Raw genomic sequence first — 20,812 nt, forward strand, 5'->3', positions numbered from 1 at the left:
ACCAATCAAATTGCTTATCACTCTGCTTACCCTCAGCAGAAAATGTTCATTACCAATTTAGTCAAGGTATTGATATTATCGTGTCCCAAAGCATCAAGCAATCAAATTGCTTATCTCTTCGAAAGGCGGGGGACAACTATAAAAAATATAAAATTAACCTGTATTGTATTTGTAGATTTGTTAAGATGTCTAAAGATACAGCTTAGCAACAATTTAAGACATCTTCACATGCATGAGTCTACTCCACTGAAAGCTGAATATTTGGGTCAAATATACCCCTTATCTGCCAATACTGATTTTAGTTTAGTTGTGATTTATTGTATAAATTTACCTCTGATTCAACTTAACGATTAAAGATTCTATGGCTGGTGATGTTCCTGGTAAATGACATTTATCTAACATCTGAGAATTAAACACTCTCTTTTTATGTTTAGTGATCCCTGAAAAAAACAAGAAGGGAACCCACATGAAGCAAAAAATAGAAAATTTCATCATTCATCAGACCAGAATAATTATTTTTGCCAATCTGATTAAAATACAGATCTATATTTTGTTTCGTTTTTTTATATTTTCAATGGCCTACACTACATGAAGATCTGACAAGTTATAGCGATAGGTCACGTCAGGGGTCAAAAGACCGACTTTTGACCTATGACATCAGACATTTGATGAACCAATCAGCATTGATGTTACTAGTGGATTACCCACAGTTCCGGGAAAAAATTGAAACGAAATAGGATCTGTGTTTTAACCAGATTGTATTTTTGCAAGCCAGCCAGAAATAAAGAGAGAGGAATGAAGTTAACAAGAGCATCGTTAAAGCTGCAATATACGTCCATATTCCTTTCATTTATATGGTACTTTTTAAAATGAAGAGAATAAAATATGAAATGACTGCAAGGACTGTAATGTAAAAAGACAATTAAAAGACGAAACATTAACAAAAAAGTGGGTGTGACAATGCCCCAGGGAGTCGGGGCATGCAAGAAAATAAATAGTTGCTGTCTTTACCATATAAAGAATAAATATGCAAAGTTCTAAGATGATCATAAGTATGTAAAGTTTCAAGACAATCACTTAAGAATTGCAGTCTGTAGACGATAAATACAAAAATTGGATGTGGCTCTGCCCCTGGGGGTTGGATATGGAACAATATAAATAGGTACAACCCTGTTACTGAAATGATTGATATGCTGAATTTGAACAAAATCTGTTAATTATTGCAACATGCAGAGTATTTACAGATAAAAACATGCTAACATCAATAGTTGCTGTTCTTAGGGTATAAGGAATAAGTATACTAAGTTTTGTGATATAGTCTGGCAGACCTATGACTGAACCTGGAAATTGTATACAAAGTTTTTTTTTATGATTGATTTTAGTAGCCTAGGGTGTCCTCGTTCCCCAAAAACATACGGTTAGACACCAAAATTATCATCCTAGAATAAATACTATGGGAGCTATAGGGGATCATTTGATGTGGCGGTCGCCTTGGACGCCATCTTGAATTTCTCAAAACGCTCAAGGGTGACCGAGCTTCACCCGACAGATTCTGAAAGAGGACACCATAGGCTACTAAAATCAATCATATAAAAATTTCCAGGTTCACTCGAAAAATTGGGTTTGGCTACCGGACTAATAGTCCATTCAGAATTGTGTCCTTTTTACACTAAACGAAAAAATTGGGCGTGGCTCTGTCCCTGGGGGCCAGGGCATGCACCAAAATCAATCGTTACCACCCTTAGGCTATAAGGAATACATATGCCAAGTTTCAAGCTGATCTATTCAGAATTGCAGTCTGTATACGATAAACACAAAATCTGGGTGTGGCTCTGCCCCTAGATGTTGGGCATGCACCAGAAACAATAGGGATGTTCCTTAGGGTATAAAGAATAAGTATGCAAAGTTTCTAAATGATACGTTAAGAAATGCAGCCTGTAAACGACAAACAAATACAAAAAATGGGCGTGGCTCTGCCCCTGGGGGGTCGGGCATTCAACAAAAACAAAAGGGATCATCCTTAGGGTATAAGGAATAAGTATGTAAAGTTTCAAGACAATCACTTAAGAATTGCAGCCTGTAGGCGACACACACACACACAGACGGGCGATATCAATATATGTCCACATTATGAATGAAAACAACTATTTAACAAATTAACTATGCATTCCACAACTTATATTTTTAGATCATCAATTAACCCTTTTATGGGGATAACAACATTAATGTCTTTTCCCTGACACATCTGCTTTACAGCGATAGCGACTGTAAGTCACCATAGTAACAAAGTACACAATTGGCTGTATGAGATAATTCTGTCTTTATTGACCAATGGGTGAAAGAAATACATGATCTAATTTATAAGAATGGTAACTCTTATAATATTGTTTTGATTTGAAGCCGGATATTACCGTTACTACGCAATAACATAAACAGGTGGTCGGGGACAACAACATGGCGTATGCAATGAACCCCCGTAAGCGTCTCACCCTAATGCGTTCACTTAAAATGATGTTGTTGACTTGTTGAATATTTCTGATGAAGAAAATTGTTCATCTGATAAAGGTAATGACATTGATATTAATGAACTTTCTGAATATGGGTCAGATTCCAGTGAATTAAGTGAACCAGAAAGAGAACAATATAAATTTTAATGGTCAACAATCGGGCCAGTGGATTGGTTTCTATGACAACAACAAGAGTCCCAAGGACCTTAATCGCTGATCAATTAACAGACTGTGTGCATTTAAGATTTCATCTGAACTTATCTTAATATTAATAATAAGCACAACCCTGGCAATAAATTCAAAATTTAACTGAATTTCATTAATGTTGGAAATTACCACTAATAAGAAGATACGAAGTAACTTTATATGGACAAATCCAGACAAGCACTCCCAATATATGAGCGCTCACTGAAATGTTCTAAGTCTGAAAAGGATAGACCAAATGGGTTGAAACAGACTTTTGCCACCAAGTACAATCATTGAATGAATCATAGACATAAGAATTCGTACCAGACCATCTTGTCAACCTACCCATCCAAATCACTAGAAATGGACAAAACTGGCTATAGGGCAGTCATCAAGTACCTGCAACTGAAAGGAATAATACAGATACATGCCGACAAGGTCTCCACTTAAGGGGATGATTCCCTTTCTTTTTCCACAGTAAAGGAGAATTTCAGCATGGCAGAGACGGCCTTGGCATCCATTCAAGAAACCATTACCCGGGAGCATGACATAGTGATGGCTGATCGATGATTGACCACTCAACATATTGCCAGTGTTGTGGACATCTCTCATGAGAAGGTTGAGCACATTATCGCCAGCAAGTTAGGAATGACAAAAGTTTCTGCAAGATGGGTGCCAAAGCCCTTGACAGCGGATCAGAAACGTGTCAAATTCCTGTTAATTTTTTGGCCAGATTTATAACCATGGATGAGACACGTTTCTAAATATGAGAGAAAATGGGGTTTAACTAGATCATTTCGGGACTAACATATGGGTAAATTTTATTTCATTAATTAGCTTGGGAGGAAATCCAAGAAATCCCATGAGGCTGGACAGGCGACTGTACTCCTTGGCACGTACAAGCGGGGAATCGAAACCATGCCACTCGACACAATGACAGACCTTATGATGCAACGCGCACGCGTCAACCATTCAACCATTCGGCCACCCAGTTCCCCCAAGAATGAAAAAGTAACTAGCCAATTGTCATTTTCATAGTAATGATGATGTCATGTCAGCTGTGAACGACTTTTTTTAGCGTGGCTAAAGAAATTTCTTCCTGACCGGCATCCAGGCCTTGCAACATTGTTTGCAAAAGTGTGTACACCTCGAAGGAGACTATGTAGAAACCATCAAATTTGTACAGGTCTTTCACAGATATGCTTAGAACTTTTTTAAGCCAGCCCTCGTACCTACCAAATTCTTTTAAAATCCATCAAGCAATGTGACCCTGCCTCTTAAAATGCTAAAATATAACTAATTATTTTCTTTGCAAGTACAGAAATAATGACATTAGCCTTTAAAGCTGACTGCCTGAACACAACGACTGTAATATATTCTGATACAACTGCACAATGTGTAACTTAAGTTTTCAAAAATGATGGTGGGAATCACTTCCATTCACTGATGGACACATTTCCCAATGTTGGAGTAAACATATCCACCAATTTAAATGTCCAAAAGACATTGGCACTGAAGACAGACTAAGAACCCTTAAAAATATGACCTACTACAAACATAATACAATAACCTGTTGCATGTTTCTGTATTTGATATGACTGTTTGTTATATTGATGTCCTAAAGCTTCTATTTTTGACTTTGATAAATTCTTTCCAAGTTTTATATCTTCTTTTGTTGCTTTATTGTTGCCATGACAATTTATTTCTCTTCTACTCTCTTCTTGTTGAAAGATGGCTTTCTCAATCTAAAATATGAAGGAAAAAAAGTTAATCAATTCTTAGACCCACCTCCTTTTGATTTCAATTTTGCTAATAAATGAGAATTAGAACGAAACCAATATTTATTAACTATGTTTCATAGAAGCTCTAAATAAACAGATAAATTCTATCATAAAATTGGTACAAAACTATACAACAGAATTTAGAGCAACAACTTAAGTTATTGTATAATTGTTATAGATATAGTGGTTAGAAAGAAACTCCTACTTGTAATGATGAGCCAATTTTATATAATGTCAACACACCACTGGCTGTATTGATAGGCTCTAAGGTGGCAACATAAGGAACAATGCTTGCAGTAAACAGAATCTGCAAATATGAAATATTCTAATAAAAGTAAAAACGTTTTACAGCTTTACTGTACACACACAGCAGGTTTTTCAATACATGTTTAACTCAGATGAAAATAAAGTCAAAACATCTTTTTAACACTAGCAAGATAGTACTATATGGACCAGGAGCCGAGTATGATATTAATAATCAACACCATCATCTTGGAATTGTGACAGAACAAAAATCAAAGCCTGTCAATCGATGTGCAATTGTCCAAGGGACAAGCACGCCAAGTTTTATTTCGATTCTACTTGAATTGGTACAGCCCTAGATTTTTTACAAAGAAATGAAATGGGGTTTAACCTCGTACTGTTTTGTTTTTACAAAGAGCATTGCCCAAAGGAGAGAATGACAAGATGGTTAGCAAAGTTCCTGGTCCAAATAAAAGCTGTATAAAATATATTTACAAAGAATCAATTTTTGTCACTACGGGTATACATTCCAAAAAGCAATTAAAACAGGTGAAGGTGGAGAATACATGTATCAAGGACGATAAAACATACCAATATTTTATGTTGTTTCAACATGTCTTGTAGTAGTGTCTGTAATACACTTTTATCATCACCTTTCACACTATTACAAATAAAAGTCTTACAAATATGAATATTGTGCAAATCATGGTCCTTCTTTTCTACAGAACCAATTACTTTATAAAAACCTGGTTTTACATCCATGTTATCATCTATATTCTTATCACCAACCATAGATATAGAAATCTTCTCTTTAATATTATGTGATTTAATATTATTAATATCACTACACAAAGTAATCAAAATGTTATTATCCTCAATTTCACCAACAGAATTGCTGGTACAAGGACTGAAAATAAACAAAAACAAATATTTGGTTTACAGTTAACATTAATAATAAAATGAACAATGACACTGATTCTGTTTGAACTAAAATATTTATGAATGATTTTGTTATTTATAAGATAGGTTGCAAGGCAACCAAACATACGCCCACAGCAGCTAAATCGTCTGGGCAGTCAACAAAGAGAGAGAAATGGGGTTTAACATCCACTCGACACAAACTAAGTGATTTCGGGAATTACACATGGTTCAATTTTATTTCAATAATTCGCTTGAGCATAGGGGTCTTTAGCAGTGGGAGGAAACTGGAGGACCTGGAGAAAACCCACGAGGTTGCAAGATTTTTCAAAGTGATCAAGGGCCATAACTCTGGCAGTAATTATCAGAAATCGTTGAAATCAATAGACTTTGGCGTCTCATGACCTTTAACACTGTGTATATATTGGATATTAACTTCAGCCGACAGATAGGGGCGACAGCAATATATGACCACATTTCAATGTGGGCGTATAAAAAGGAAATAATATGAAGTATCTGTAACCCACGGGGTTAGGTGGGCTACCATATTCCTACGGTAACTTATTTGCCTCACAAGCGTCCACAACATTTTAACAAGAGTGTTTCTTGTGGACGCAGGACAGATAGGGGTGAGGACAGCATACGACCCATTTCAACGTGGGCGTATAAGAGCCTCTAGAGCATAAACAAGATCTATCAAGTAAAAATCGGAAAGCGCTGAAAATCAATTTATATATAAATTTAAAGTGAGTCAGGTAATAATTTTAGCCAGATGGCGCTAACAACAATATACATCTACATTAAATGTGTGGACTATAATAAGTTCTGGCTTATTATGACCGGCACTTAATATTATTGCTCTATTTTAGACATGAAAAGACCGGTTCCCCTGGCAACTAAACATTTGTCCACAGATTTGGGAAATCGACCCCCTCGAAAAAATCTGGAAAAAATGTATGTTATTGTACATGCAAAAACTAGAAACTGTGCAAAATTTGTGGTCTGTATATTTACATGACTGGGATACAGCCATTTGAGTTTCATGAGTTAACGATAAGTTTTCGAAACAAAATATGTATCAATAATTTACTTGATTTTCACTCACATTTTGTCGTAACTTCTACTTTTCGACTTTCATGTTTTGAAGAGGCGAAAAGTAGAAATTATGAAGGGTAGTTATAGGCTTCCATAGATATCACATATAACATATTGATTCTTTTAAGTAATGCAAGCATTTACAAGACACTAGTAACTGGTTCTTCCCCATGCTAACAATTATTATACAAATCAAAAGGCTTCCAGAGCTTCCAAAGATATATAACTTAGTTAAAGTTTGTTTTAAAATAATAGAAAACACTATGCTGCAAGATGAGCTTATTGACATTTAGCTAACAAATGCATTATGTCAGTATAAAAACATATATATTGAGGGTGGTCTATTTTAAAATTAAACAAACTTATTGGTTTTTATAATATTAAAATGCACCTTTGAGTATTCAAGTCATAACTTGTGTTTGTTAGTAGTACTGGTACAGATATACATTTGTCACCTGAAAAACAATAAAAAACACATGATTCATAAGCTTATACAAATAAACAGCTTTAATTCAGATCCCATCAAAAGAAAAGAGCTCATTTTGAAAACATATGTTTCATGAGTAGAATCCATGACAACTCGGACCAAAGACCACTCAGACCAAGACCAGTTGGACCAAATGATGGACCACTCAGGAAATTGTATAATGAAGAGACCCTAAGCACCAACCATCTAATAAAGAAGTGTGGGTCTTTATATGGTACGAGCGAGTAGATGAACCCGTACCTCACATCTAGTAACAAAGGCATTATGTTACTTAACTGTAAATTATGGCTATGATATTAAGTTTGTACTGTTACCGTGACTATGCTTTAATAATAAATAAATAACAATATATTTATTGTCAGTATTTATTTTTAAAATGTCGGCTATCATTTCTGTGAACATCCTGCTGAAAGAAGGCCTCTGGAATGGCGTCCAAACCAACCTAAATATTAGTCCGAGTGGTCTTATAATATAAATTAATCGGTCTGAGTGGTCTTTTTGGTTGGTCCGAGTGGTCTATGAATTGGTCCAAGTGGTCTTTGGTCCGAGTTGTCAGGATACCCCTGAGTACATGCACATGTACATTTAACTGCATTAGCAGAGTTTTTTTTTTAAAAAGGATGAAAACTCATAGAACTTGAGTAGTATAACTTTAAGTTACTGGAGCAGATCCAAGCTTGAAAAGTTCCTTTCCTACAGTTGATTGACTTAAATTACTATACACTGTACTTACCTTCTAAAAGACTTATGCATCCTTCATAGCTATTGTTAGAAGTATCAATATTGGGAATACCAAATTTAATGTTGAAGACTGATGCTGTGGACAACTTTTTCACAAACTTTTCAAAGGAGAATCCAAATGTTTCTTTCTCACTACTAGAAGGATCAACCAGTGGTAGATTCAAAATAAGTCTTAATGAAAAGGCAGAACCACCAATTTTTCGGAGTGAATTATCAATTATTTCAGAAGCTTTTGTTTCCTGAAAATAACAAAGATAGGTTGCCTGGCAACGAAACATACGCCCACAGCAGCTAAATCGTCCAGGCAGTCAACAAGAGTTGTCGCACATTGATAATACTTTTTTCGGTAAAGAAACATTTATAATACACTAAAATCTGATTAAGAGTAACAGCAACAACTCATTATGTAATTATCAGAAAATCATTAGAATTTGTTTGGCTTTTATAAAGTTCTGCCCCATGCTAACATTTTTTATACGAAATGTTTAATATCATGGATCTAGCTGTTCAAGTTATCAAAATTCATTGAGAATCAATATACTTGTTTGTCTCAAGACCTGTAACTCTGTGTATCAATCTAAAGTCAATCGGATAATAACTTTGGCCTCTAGTCTAGAGCATCTACAAGATTTTTTAAGTGATCAAGGGCCATAACTCTGGCAGTAATAATAGGAAATCGCTGAAAATCAATAGGATTTTCATCTCATGACCTTAAACACTGTATAAATTTAAAGTCAATCGGATATTAACTTTAGCCTCTAGAGGACGCCAGACCGAAAGACGGGGGCGATGACAATATACGACCACACTTCAATGTAGGCGTATAAAAAGGGAATAAACATGTACCTTTATTTAATGAAAAATTTATAAACAAAATTAAATGAAATTGGCTTTAACGTCCTACTAATCATGATAGGCATACGCCATACAATGTGATATGAGATAAATTTTGCCTGGACAGCAGCGCTACGACCTACTCTTATATCGAATTCCAACTGCCAGGGATCTTTTACGTGCATGCCAATATGTACACGGCACCTTGGTTTTAGAATCCCATCTGAATGACTAGACATTAATAATTTAAATTAATAATAATAAAATGGTCAATGATGAGTAATAAACAGTAATTGTATTCCATATAATTGTTTCCTGTGTTCGTACTGTGTTCGTACATATGTGAGTGTCAGTGATGAAGTTTTACTGAAGTCTCAGGGGGCAAGGGACTGAACCAAACGAGGTACTCAAACTGTGATAATGGTACCGGTGTGACAGTGTGAGATGGTTCCTGGTGTTTAATTACCGTTTAGCGCATGCGCAGTTGTAGGAGTGACGGTCAAATCGGTTTCTACACTATTAATTATCAACCAATATTTACAGTGTTACTATCAGGAGAGGGTGTCGAGTATCTATTGTTTGTTTATTTCGATAAAAAGTAGAAATACAAATTGACAATCTTTATTAATATTCAGTAGGCCTATATTCCCGTCCACAATGTGGAAAATTTAATATACATGTACAATAATTGTCCCTTGTGCAATTTGCATGCGTGTTTGAACCCAAATTTACAAGGGTGATAAATATATATTCACGTTCAAGAAATGGGTGTTCTAAGATTTAGTTTTAATAAGAAGTATATATGTACAAAATTAAAATAACAATGATGCAGAGATATCCCAATCATATCAAGGCCAATATTCAATCTGCAAAATAGTTAATTATTACAACATAGTTAAAACATCTACAAGTGAAAAGCGTTGCTGTGCTATCCAAACCTCGTATCTCGTTTTTTGCCAAATTTACATTTTTGCTTGATCAGAATCAAATTTCTGCCGCGCATCATCTATCAAAAGTTTGTACCTCTATACCAATTAGAAATAGGATTTTCGAGCATGTGACAATTTCTCGGAATCTGATTCGCCAACAATAATTTCTCCAAAACATCTTATCTCTGACAAAATATCAGATCTCGGTACCACTTGGCAAAAGCAGACGACATGGATGTTTTGTGTACTTTGAAGTCACTTTTAAATGCTGTATGAGGTAAACCATAACTAATCCTGAACAAAAACATTAATTTCTTAAAACAGTAAGTCACTAATTTGCATATACAGTATATCGAATTACAATAACAAATACTTTGATTAAGTATTTTCAGTGGTTTGGTGTTATTTAGTTACAATTTGTATGAAATAGGCTAAATATAAAATTGATTACAATTCATACTCATTATATAATTAATACATGCATCTTTTACTGATAATATACAAATAATTAAGATAATAGTGGGGAATTCTAATATACGATAATTTGACATAAACGACACTGATAAATTGTATACCCCATCAGTGAATAACACAAAAAGATACGACATTTTGACATTTTGTTTTTAATTTCAGAACGGTTTCTGTCTTTTAAATCTACATCAATACATGTATGTCTACTAGTCTGCCAAAAGACTTATCACTTGAGTTGGAAATAGAGGTGTTGCTTCAAACATTCCAACCCGAACTGTATTCAGGGGACAGTGATTCCAGTTATGATGAAGTCTGTTTAAATGTCTCCACAATAGATAAGCTTTTCGATACTACTAGTGAGCATGAAAATATAGAAAATAACCTAGAATTAAGTGACACACTTTTGGACTCTGATGACATTGTCAAAGATCCGGATTGGGATGAAGGTATATGGATAGATCACACACAAGTTAATGAATTAACTAAAGATAATGAAATAACTGAAGATAATGAAATAAATGATGATAAATCATAATGTCAGAAAAAAACGAAAATCAAAAGTTATGCAGTGGCAGAGAACTCAAAATAAGAACTAGACTTGTGAAAAAATGCATGTTGTGTAAATATGGTATTTACTTCATATTATTCTTTTTTAAAAAAACCCAAACAATTATTACTTTTACGGGAAACAATGATTATCAAAGAACCGTTAGTGCAGCTAATGTTTTATCGTTTAGTGGAGCCTTTTAATAACCATGTGTTTCATGTTAATATTTTCTTTCATGTTGTTAATTCATCGGCTACATTTTTATGTACATTTTACAGACATAAAGAAATAAAGCATTCTTTTCATTTGGAAATTTTGACGTTCCTTAAGAGGGTATGTGCGTGACCCACGATTCCACATGTTGTACTTGATGGAAAGCGTTAAATTTTACCTGCATGTTATTTTCATAAAATTGTTTTTAGCTTATTAATTATAAAATTATTTGACAGTTGTGTTCAACCTTTTCTGTCAACTTATTCCTAAGTCCGAAACGGGTGCAGGCTGTTTTGTAACCTGGCTGTTTCGTACTTAGTTCATTCGTACCTCGAATTGATTCTTACCTTTTCCTATGTTGTTGAAATCAGTAGAAAGAAATTGAATATGCCGAACCAGAATTAGAATATGCACGAGATTTGTACCTCAAATTGATTAGTTCCTTCTCCTAAATCCAAAGGCTGCACTAAATTTATAAAAATGGCTGCCGAACGAGAATTAGAATAAACACGTGATTTGTACCTCAAATTGTTGTTGAAATGAATTGAAAGAAATTAAAATAAATCTATATGTTGTTGAAAAAAATTGAAATAAACGATTATACCTGCCTTCCTTTAAATATGATGTTGATTATCGAGCCCATTCTGCTCAGTGAGTTGTGATTATTGACGACAGTTGATTGGTGATTGTTAAAGCAGTTTAAAAAACGAATGAAAAAGTATTTAATCCGGGGTTGATTATTGAACCCATTCTTTTATATCATGGACCGTATATACGGTCATATCACAGGGTAATTCTGTTATTGAAACCCAACTGCATGAAAATGACTTTCGATCGTAACCGATGTAAATTTAGTGAAATGCTGAAGCAATTTTAGTATAAATGTATCCTTTAATTGTGTGTGAATTACTACAATTGGGCAGGCTGTGTAATATAAATTTAGAGTAGCCGTTGGATTTGATCAAATCGTTTCACCTTTATTTCAATTTCTTTTAACTGATTTCAACAACATAGGAAAAGGTATGAATCAATTTCAATTTGAGGTACGAAGTGAAGTACGAAACAGCTCATGTGAGGTACGAATGAACTAAGTACGAAACAGCCAGGTTACGAAACAGCTGACATCCGTCCGAAACGCCACCTACCCGAGTTCGAAACGTCAGGGCCAAATTTTGTTCAGTCCGAAATGTTGTATGTCCGAAATGACGCAGGACCGAAATAACATGTAATCCTCATAACATTGTCTTGAACAGAAAAAAAGTAAATAAACTTACAGCAGACACAGAACTTTGAGGCTTAAGGTGTGTATCAATCCAGTATAAGGATAACTTGGATGTCAAGTGAAACATCTTGTATAAAGACTGTGACATAAATGAATCCATAAAAACATCTTCATCTATTACTTTTTTTCCACAAAATAATCTTAAATCTAGATTATTACGTGGCATACATGAATACAGAAATACAAAATTGTTTGACTGTGCAGAAAGTTTTGACATCTGCCTTTGCTTTTGGCCTTTTAAAGGTGATAAAAATTCTGGAATTTCCCATTGAAAATCATAAAGAACTTCATTCAGAGCCTTCGACAAATTATCTGCTGCACACGGATTTCTGGTCTTTCTGTTTGCTTCTCTACACTTAGGAGGGGAATTTGATTTCAGCAGTTTTGAAACACAATTTTCAAGTTCTTTTTCAAATTCTTCAAAGTACCGCAGCTTGAATTCCCTAAAATTTGAAAGTTTACGCCCAACTTTATACACTGATGAATCAAATAATTTGAAACTCCATTTCACACAATCTGTCTGCCTTCCATACTCATCACAATTATAATATCTAGATTCTGAATGAAAATAATGCAGAATACGAAATGAGCTTAAGGCTACGCTTTTGTGCAAATGCAATAATTTACTGGAATTGTCGTTCGAATCATAGTTTCTGAAAGCAGCGATGTCAATCAAAAACACTGTTTGGAATCTCTTTGGTGATCCCTCCATCAGGCCCACAACTGAAATGTTTTCGGCATATGATGCTGAAATTAAGAAATAAATGGGACTGAAAGGTTTGTTATTGTTTTCCTTGTAAATAAGATTAACAAAGTCATTAATTTATGATAGTAAACTATTGAAAAGTATAAATACAATTTCCCGCGGCCATTTTCAAAGAATACCCACAATGCATAGCACAGCTTCTCATATTTGTACCTGGCATTTACAAGAATTTGTATTAAAACTAAATATATAATCGTCACCTTTGATACATACCCAACAGAATGTAATGTAATAGATTATTATCTTAGATGAAATAGTATACCAATTATTTCTGCAACAGTATTAATATCAGACAACAATTAATTCTTATTTCTATTGCGTTCCGTTTCAGTATGAATGGCACAATATTAATTCCCATTATTATTATGACGGAGAACGCTAGATTGCGACGGTCCTGCACATTTTAACACAAATGACGTCATATGTGGGTTAGGGTAAGCATAGAAATATATAAATTATATATTTCTATGAGGGTAAGGACCTGCAGATTTCGTCAAAGTCTCGAGATGGAAGCAGGGCTAGCGTTAACCCTAACCCTGGGAAAAGCCTTACCCTGACGTCATATGTGCGGGACCGTCTCCGATCAAGCGGTCTCCTATTTTGACAAACACGTGTTCCTCTGTAGCAGACGGTTTGTGATATTATTATCATATTTGTTTTAAAAAGATGATTTTGACTCCAACAATCTATTCAAAATCGACTAGGCCTATTTTTGTTGCAAATGAGTAGACTAAACAACGACCTATTAAAACTAGCGAAACACGTTTCAGATAAGCTAGATAACCCCTCAGATACAGAATCGATAGGCCTACTAGATTTTGATTTTCGGTCAGATGGAAAGTCTGAACGACAGCTGCCCACGTCGACAGCACCGGTTGACAATTTCATAAAACCAAAACTCCTGCCACCAAAATCAAAGAAAACAATTGTATGTTTAAATCATAAAATGTCAAGTAGTGAAAAACAAAGTTCAGATGAATCTGACCAAGACGAACGGATTCCAGAAGATAAAAATAAAGTAAATGAAGTTGAGAAAATACCGAGGGGAACATCCACAAATTATATTGTTGGCTCTGGTAATGGTATGGAAGAAGTTATAATAGAAAACAGTAGCATTTTGCCGATTGATGACTTGTCTGATGAGGATGAACTATGGCTTATAATTGCACCCCAAGAATATAATGTGAAAAAACAGCACGTGGACATGACCTGTCGACAACAACTAAAAGGGGGAAAGTTTGAAATTCAGTTTTTCAGTCAGACTGGCAATGAAAATAAAATGATGACTCTGCTATCAGACAAAAATCAGTTTATCAATGGCCCATCATTTAAAGGGTGCTGTCAAATATCAGAGAGATTACAGACATTTTCACCTGTCTATCATGATAGTGTTGCTAAAGAAAATCCAATTCCTGAAGGTCTTAAGAAAAGATACATACCATTTGGAGCAAATGTTATTGAGAATGGGTTCGAAAAAGACAAAAAGGGAGGGATCCTATCAAAGAGATCTTCCAAACGAAAGCATGAGACAGAAAGTAAAGTTGGAGGCAAGAATTTGGCAAAAAAACAGGATTCTGAACCGAGTTCTGCTTCTCCTATTAAAAAAAAGAAAAAGAAAAGGGACCATGTTGATAGTTAATATGTATGTTTTTTTGTCCCCCGCCTTTCGAAGAAAGCAGGGGACTATTAAAATGGGTTCGTCCGTCTGTCTGTCTGTCCGTCTGTCTGTCCGTCTGTCTGTCCGTCCGTCTGTCTGTCTGTCACACTTTTTGGGACACAATAACTCTCTTCCTAATTGAGCTAGAATGTTCAAACTTGGTGTATGTGTTTATTAGGTCAATGCCTTGATGGAGTTCGAAGATGAGCATTTTCCGCTTAGGGTAAGCAGAGATAAGCAATTTGATTGGTTGATGCTTTGGGACACGATAACTCTCTTCCTAATTGGGCTAGAATGTTCAAACTTGGTGTATGTGTTGATTAGGTCAATGCCTTGATGGAGTTCGACGATGAGCATTTTCCGCTTAGGGTAAGCAGAGATAAGCAATTTGATTGGTTGATGCTTTGGGACACGATAACTTTTAATTGAGCTAGAATGTTCAAACTTGGTGTATGTGTTTATTAGGTCAATGCCTTGATGGAGTTCGAAGATGAGCATTTTCCGCTTAGGGTAAGCAGAGATAAGCAATTTGATTGGTTGATACTTTGGGGCACGATAACTCTCTTCCTAATTGAGCTAGTATGTTCAAACTTGGTGTATGTGTTGATTAGGTCAATGCCTTGATGGAGTTCGAAGATGAGCATTTTCCGCTTAGGGTAAGCAGAGATAAGCAATTTGATTGGTTGATGCTTTGGGACACGATAACTTTAGTTCTAATTAAGTGAGATTGATGAAACTTGGTGTATAGTTTCATTACAGTAATACCTTGACTAAGTTTGATAATGAGCATTTTCTGCTCAGGGTAAGCAGAGCGATACGCAATTTGATTTTTATATGTGTCCTCTAATTATTTTCCTATTTCGGCGGGGGACATCAGCCTCACTGTTGGCTTGTTAATTCAAGGTACCAGCTAGTGTTGCATAAAATATTGCTAAATTTGCAATATTCCCTTGATACTGTCATGTAAATGTGAGGTTTTTTTGTGATACAGACTTGACAAATTTGAATTTAAAAAAATGGCATCCTGTTGTCCTTTAACACTTGGCAAATTCCAGTACCGGTACAGTACATCTAGCCTCGGCTGTATGACGAAGTCCCCCATAGGAAATACTTTCAAGTTCCCGAATTACCAATGGTGTTACTTGCCCATGACGACACCTTTGAAGAATGTTTTATCATATAAATATTTCAAACTCTGAAGCTGTTTATCTTTCAAGTTTATCCGATTTTCTTCAAACATGCAAGGACAACTTTGCATTGAAATTTCTAAACACGCTTCGAACGATTCAATTTTGATAACTTAAACTTCTTTTTAAAAGTTTTCCTATTACGTAAATTGGTGCCGTATCGCAATTGTATAGGCGTAGGCACATATCACTTACCGTCATACAACAGAGGCTAGATGTAGAGTAACGGAATCTGCCAAGATTTGCCAAGTGGTCCTTTAACTGGGATTACTGTTAAAATGGGTCTGTCCATCCGGCTGTCTGTCTGTCCGTCACTTTTTGGAACACAATAACTCTCCTTCAAATTGAGCTAGAATGTTAAAAGTTCAGACTTTGTGTAGGTGTTTATTAGTTGAATGCGTTGATGGAGTTCGAAGATGAGCATTTTCTTCTTAGGGTAAGCAGAGATAAGCAATTTGATTGATTGATGATTTGGGACAAAATGACTTTGGTTCTAATTTATTTAAGTGAGAGTGATGAAACTTGTGTATAGTTTCATTACATCAATACCTTGAGTAAGTTCGATAATGAACATTTTCTGCTCTAAGTAAGCAGAGAGATAAGCAATTTGATTGGTCAAGACTTTGGAACGCAATAACTCTCCTTCTAATTGAGGTGCAATGTTCAAACTTGGTGTCTCCATCCTTGATGGAGTTCGAAGATGAGTATTTTATGTTTAGGGTAAGCAGAGATGAGCAATTTGATTGGTTGATGCTTTGAGACATGATAACTTTCGGCTCAGGGTAAGCAGAGTGATAAGCAATTTGATTGGTCGAGACATTGGAGCTTGACAACTTTGATTCTATTAAATTGAGTGATAGTGGTGGAACTTTGTGTGTAGTTTCATTACAACAATACCTTGCTTAATAAAGTTCGACGCTGAGCATTTGCTGCTTGGACAAAGTAGAGACTTCAAGCTGATTGGTAGAGACTTTGGAACACAATAACTCTCCTAATTGAGGTAGAATGTTCAAACTTGGTGTAGGTCAGTTTCTATTAGGTGAATGCCTTGACAGAGTTCGATCATGAGCATTTTCCACTTAAGCTAAGCAGAGATAAGCAATTTCATTGGTTGAGACCATGGTACACGATAACTTTGGTTCTAATTGGGTGAGAGCGATGAAACTCGAGAGTATAGTTTCATTATATTGATACCTTGACTAAGTTCGATGATGTGAATATTCTGCTTAGGCTAAGTAAGGAACATAACAACTCTGCTTTTAATTGAGGTAGAATGTTTAAACTTGATGTAGATGTTCATTAGGTGAATGTCTTGACTGAGTTCAATGATTAACATTTCCCAGTAAAGCTAAGCAGAGCTTAGCAATTTCATTGGTCGATGCTTTGGGACAAGATAACATTGAATTTAACTGATGGAGAGTGATGCGGCTTAGTGTATAGTTTCATTACCAGGTACTTAAAACCCTTGACTGAATTTGATTGTGAACATTTTATACTTAGACTAAGTATCAGTTTGATTGCTCAATACTTTTGAAAAAGATAAATGTGCAATTAATTAATGTGTCATCTATTTATGTTTGGGATTTTGATGGGAACATCATCCTCACTGTTGGCTTGTTGTAATTATAATGAAGACAAAAGTTGTAATTCAGTACTTCAATAAAAGACAGATCAAAATAGTTTTTACCACATTAAAAGACCGTCTAGTGTGGTGGTTACAATCAGTGCACACATCTTGTCAAACCTTCATAGGCTAATATTTTCGCTCAGAATAAAGTAATTTAAATGAAATATATTCATTTTACATTATCTATTTTTGAACTATTATAGCAAGAACAGCCAGCTCTTTATCTAAATCTTACATAATGTATCTTTAATTAAATACATGTATCACAAATATGACAGTGAATAGTATAATTAGTGATTGATTACTTCAGTTAAACAATGAGCTAAATCACTGAAAATTTCCTTAAATGTGATTGACGATTTCTCAATTTCCCAGTTCACCCAAAACTAGCATATAACCCAATGCTACCCAATATTACCATATAGTTACCACCCAGTATTGTCAAATGATAACCTAGTATCATCAGATAGCTGCATACCAGCATAATTTCTGCACTGAATCTGCAATAATTTGCAATTAAAGAAAAGTGGTTTGTGTATAACATTTTTATACGCCCACATTTTCATGTGGACGTATATTGTCGTCGCCCCTGTCCGTCCGTCAATCCATCCGTCCACAATTGTTTGTGAACAGTCTACAGGTCACAATTTTTATCCGATTTCAATGAAACTTGAAATATAGGTTTATCACCCTAAGATCTCGGTTCCTTTTGATATTGGCATATAGCGGACTGTAACTTCATGGATTATGGCCCCTGATTGTATGAAAAATCATGTTTTTAGCTTGTGAACACTGTAGAGATCACAATTTTTATCTGATTTGGTTTAAACTTGAAATGTATGCTTATAACCCACAGATCTCGGTTCCTTTCAATATTCACACATATCGGACCATAACTTCCTGAATTATGGCCCCTAATTGTACGAAAAAATGCGTTTTTAGCTTGTGCACGCCATAGAGGTCACAATTTTTATCCGATTTAAAAAAAACGTTACAATATATCACCGTTACACCCTAAGGATGGTTGAGTTCGAATTTCGTAAAAATCGAATCGAAACTGACTGACAAAATAGCCGCCCCTCGTTCGTAAATAGTGTCGAAATATTGTGTATCAGGGTTGTGGACCCTCTGGAGGTCACAATTTTCATCCGATTTGGTTTAAACTTGAAATGTATTTTTATAACCCACAGATCTCGGTTCCTTTCGATATTCGCATATATCGGACTATAACTTCATGAATTATGGCCCCTGATTTTACAAAAAATCAAGTTTTTAGCTTGTGGATCCTGTAGAGGTCACAATTTTTATCCGATTTAAAAATCGTTACAATATATCACCGTTGCACCCTAAGGATGGTTGAGTTCGAGTTTCGTAAAAATCGGATCGAAACTGACTGACAAAATAGCAGCCCCTCGTTCGTAAATAGTGTCAAAATATTGTGTATCAGGGCTGTGGACCCTGTGGAGGTCATCTGATTTGGTTTAAACTTGAAATGTATGTTTATAACCCACAGATCTCGGTTCATTTCGATATTTTTAGCTTGTGGACCCCATAGAGGCCACAATTTTTATCCGATTTAAAAAATTGTTTGAATATATCACCATTACACACAAAGATCTTGGTTCCTTTTGATAATCGCGGATACCCGAACTTAACTTCCTGGGAATTCTCAAGAGGTCACAAATTTTTTCCGGTTTTAAAAACCATTTAAATACATCACCATTCCACCATAATGAAGGTTGACTTCGTATTTTGTGAAAATCGAAATGAAACTGTCTGACAAAATGGCCGCTCTTTGTACGCAAATTGTGTAGAAGTGTGTAATTCGAGGGTTGTGGACCCTCTTAAGGTCACAATTTTTATCCTATTTTGATGAAACTTAAAACATATCTTCATATCCCAAAGATCTCTGGTCCTTTTGATATTTGCACATTTCAGGCCATAACTCTCTGGATTATTGCCCCTGATTGTACAAAAAATCACGTTTGTTTTTAGCTTTTTGTCTATCCATCTCTCGCAAAATGTGGGCGTATCCTGCCTGGCAGCCGCTGGTTCTTTACAATGTTACGTACATTGATTCATTTCGTTTCGTTGGAAAAGGTCCGGTATGTCTAATTTTTAAGCAGAACACAAAACGTGCGATAAACCAACGAATGTCCAGTAATCCAGTGACATAATTCTATTTTGTACGGCGCTCCTGTTTCAAAATTTCGGTAGATTATAAAATACACGTACGTATATGTTACAGGTAAGACTGAATGTGTCCCGAATATTTTTTTTTTCAAATCTTTCACTATATACTGTCGAATCAGCCGATCTTTTCAAGAACTGCCACACACAAATATAGATCCGAGATGGGTGTACGGACATATCGTCAGTATCGATGGGGCCAGTGATTCGCGTGCCAGTCCAGTATGAAAATAGTTGCGGGCTACTGCTGCACTAGTTTCTTTAGGAACTGTCTGGAGACGACCCCCGATGAAATCGTCCGATCACAGACAGTTCCAAAAAGAACTACTGTTGCACTAGCTATCAATATTTATTAATACCTAAGCTTACACACGAATATTAATATAAACAAATTTAATCCCATCTGATCAATACAACCAATATTAAAATCTAATCCTTTTTTAGCAATAGCTAAGTCCAACGTACGTCTTAGTCATTGACAGGTGATTTCACCAAGGTCCGCGCTATGCATTTTTCAGTGACCGCGTGTTAGCAAGGCACACCACGCGTACGGTACAGTATTTTGATTTTGGCGTTTTTAATTAGATCAATCACGGATTACGAGTAAGTGAGTAACCCAAATGTTTTAGTACTACCTAGCCTACATCTAGATTTGAAAATGTATAATTTGATTCAAAGAAATAAGGGGACTATTAAAATGGGTCTGTCAGTATCTGTTCGTCGCACTTTTCCGTTATCGGGACACAATAACTCTACTATTCTAATTGAGCTCGAATGTTCAAACTTGGCGTAGGCGTGTATAAGCACAGGGGTCTGACCTTCTATCCGTATGCATACACCATACACAACTATAGTGTGGCAGCCCAAGCCCTCGAACTCCAACGAAGGAGATGCCAATGTTCACCTTTATAGCAAGTTGCGGGTATTTCCTTGAATAATAAAAGTGGACGTCTGTCAGCATATATCAGGGGTCTGTCCGCAGTAGCCCCCTTAAACTGGCCCCTAAAAACATGTCTGGACCCAACATTAGAGGTACTGAGTGAAACCAATTTATACATGATGAATGAGGTGTTTTAATTATGGAAACGATAATGACAGACAATATTGGGGGTAACACCCCCCTGACAGAAATGCTCTAAAGGGGGGTCTCT

General features: G+C 35.6%; 2 protein-coding genes across 2 annotated transcripts in view; one reads left to right on the forward strand and one right to left on the reverse strand.

The window, feature by feature from the left end:
• The window catches only part of LOC126819204 (uncharacterized), a 39,543-nt gene extending 26,451 nt beyond the window's left edge, over positions 1–13,092 (reverse strand). Inside the window, exons 1-7 of the mRNA XM_050547111.2 lie at positions 12,227–13,092; positions 7,951–8,197; positions 7,122–7,185; positions 5,309–5,624; positions 4,680–4,781; positions 4,264–4,438; positions 332–440 (exon numbers count right to left, since the gene is read on the reverse strand). Of these exons, the coding sequence (XP_050403068.1) occupies positions 332–440; positions 4,264–4,438; positions 4,680–4,781; positions 5,309–5,624; positions 7,122–7,185; positions 7,951–8,197; positions 12,227–12,946 (1,733 nt within the window). The 5' untranslated portion in view covers positions 12,947–13,092. The remainder of the gene's footprint in view (positions 1–331; positions 441–4,263; positions 4,439–4,679; positions 4,782–5,308; positions 5,625–7,121; positions 7,186–7,950; positions 8,198–12,226) is intronic.
• Positions 13,093–13,372: 280 nt separating this feature from the next.
• On the forward strand, positions 13,373–17,635 carry LOC126819233 (uncharacterized). Its single transcript, XM_056100544.1, has one exon. It carries the CDS (start codon positions 13,722–13,724, stop codon positions 14,637–14,639), a length of 918 nt encoding a protein of 305 aa, XP_055956519.1. The 5' UTR covers positions 13,373–13,721; the 3' UTR covers positions 14,640–17,635.
• Positions 17,636–20,812: the final 3,177 nt, after the last annotated feature.

This window comes from Patella vulgata, chromosome 4 (genome assembly GCF_932274485.2).
Source record: "Patella vulgata chromosome 4, xgPatVulg1.2, whole genome shotgun sequence".
Lineage (NCBI taxonomy): Eukaryota > Metazoa > Mollusca > Gastropoda > Patellidae > Patella > Patella vulgata.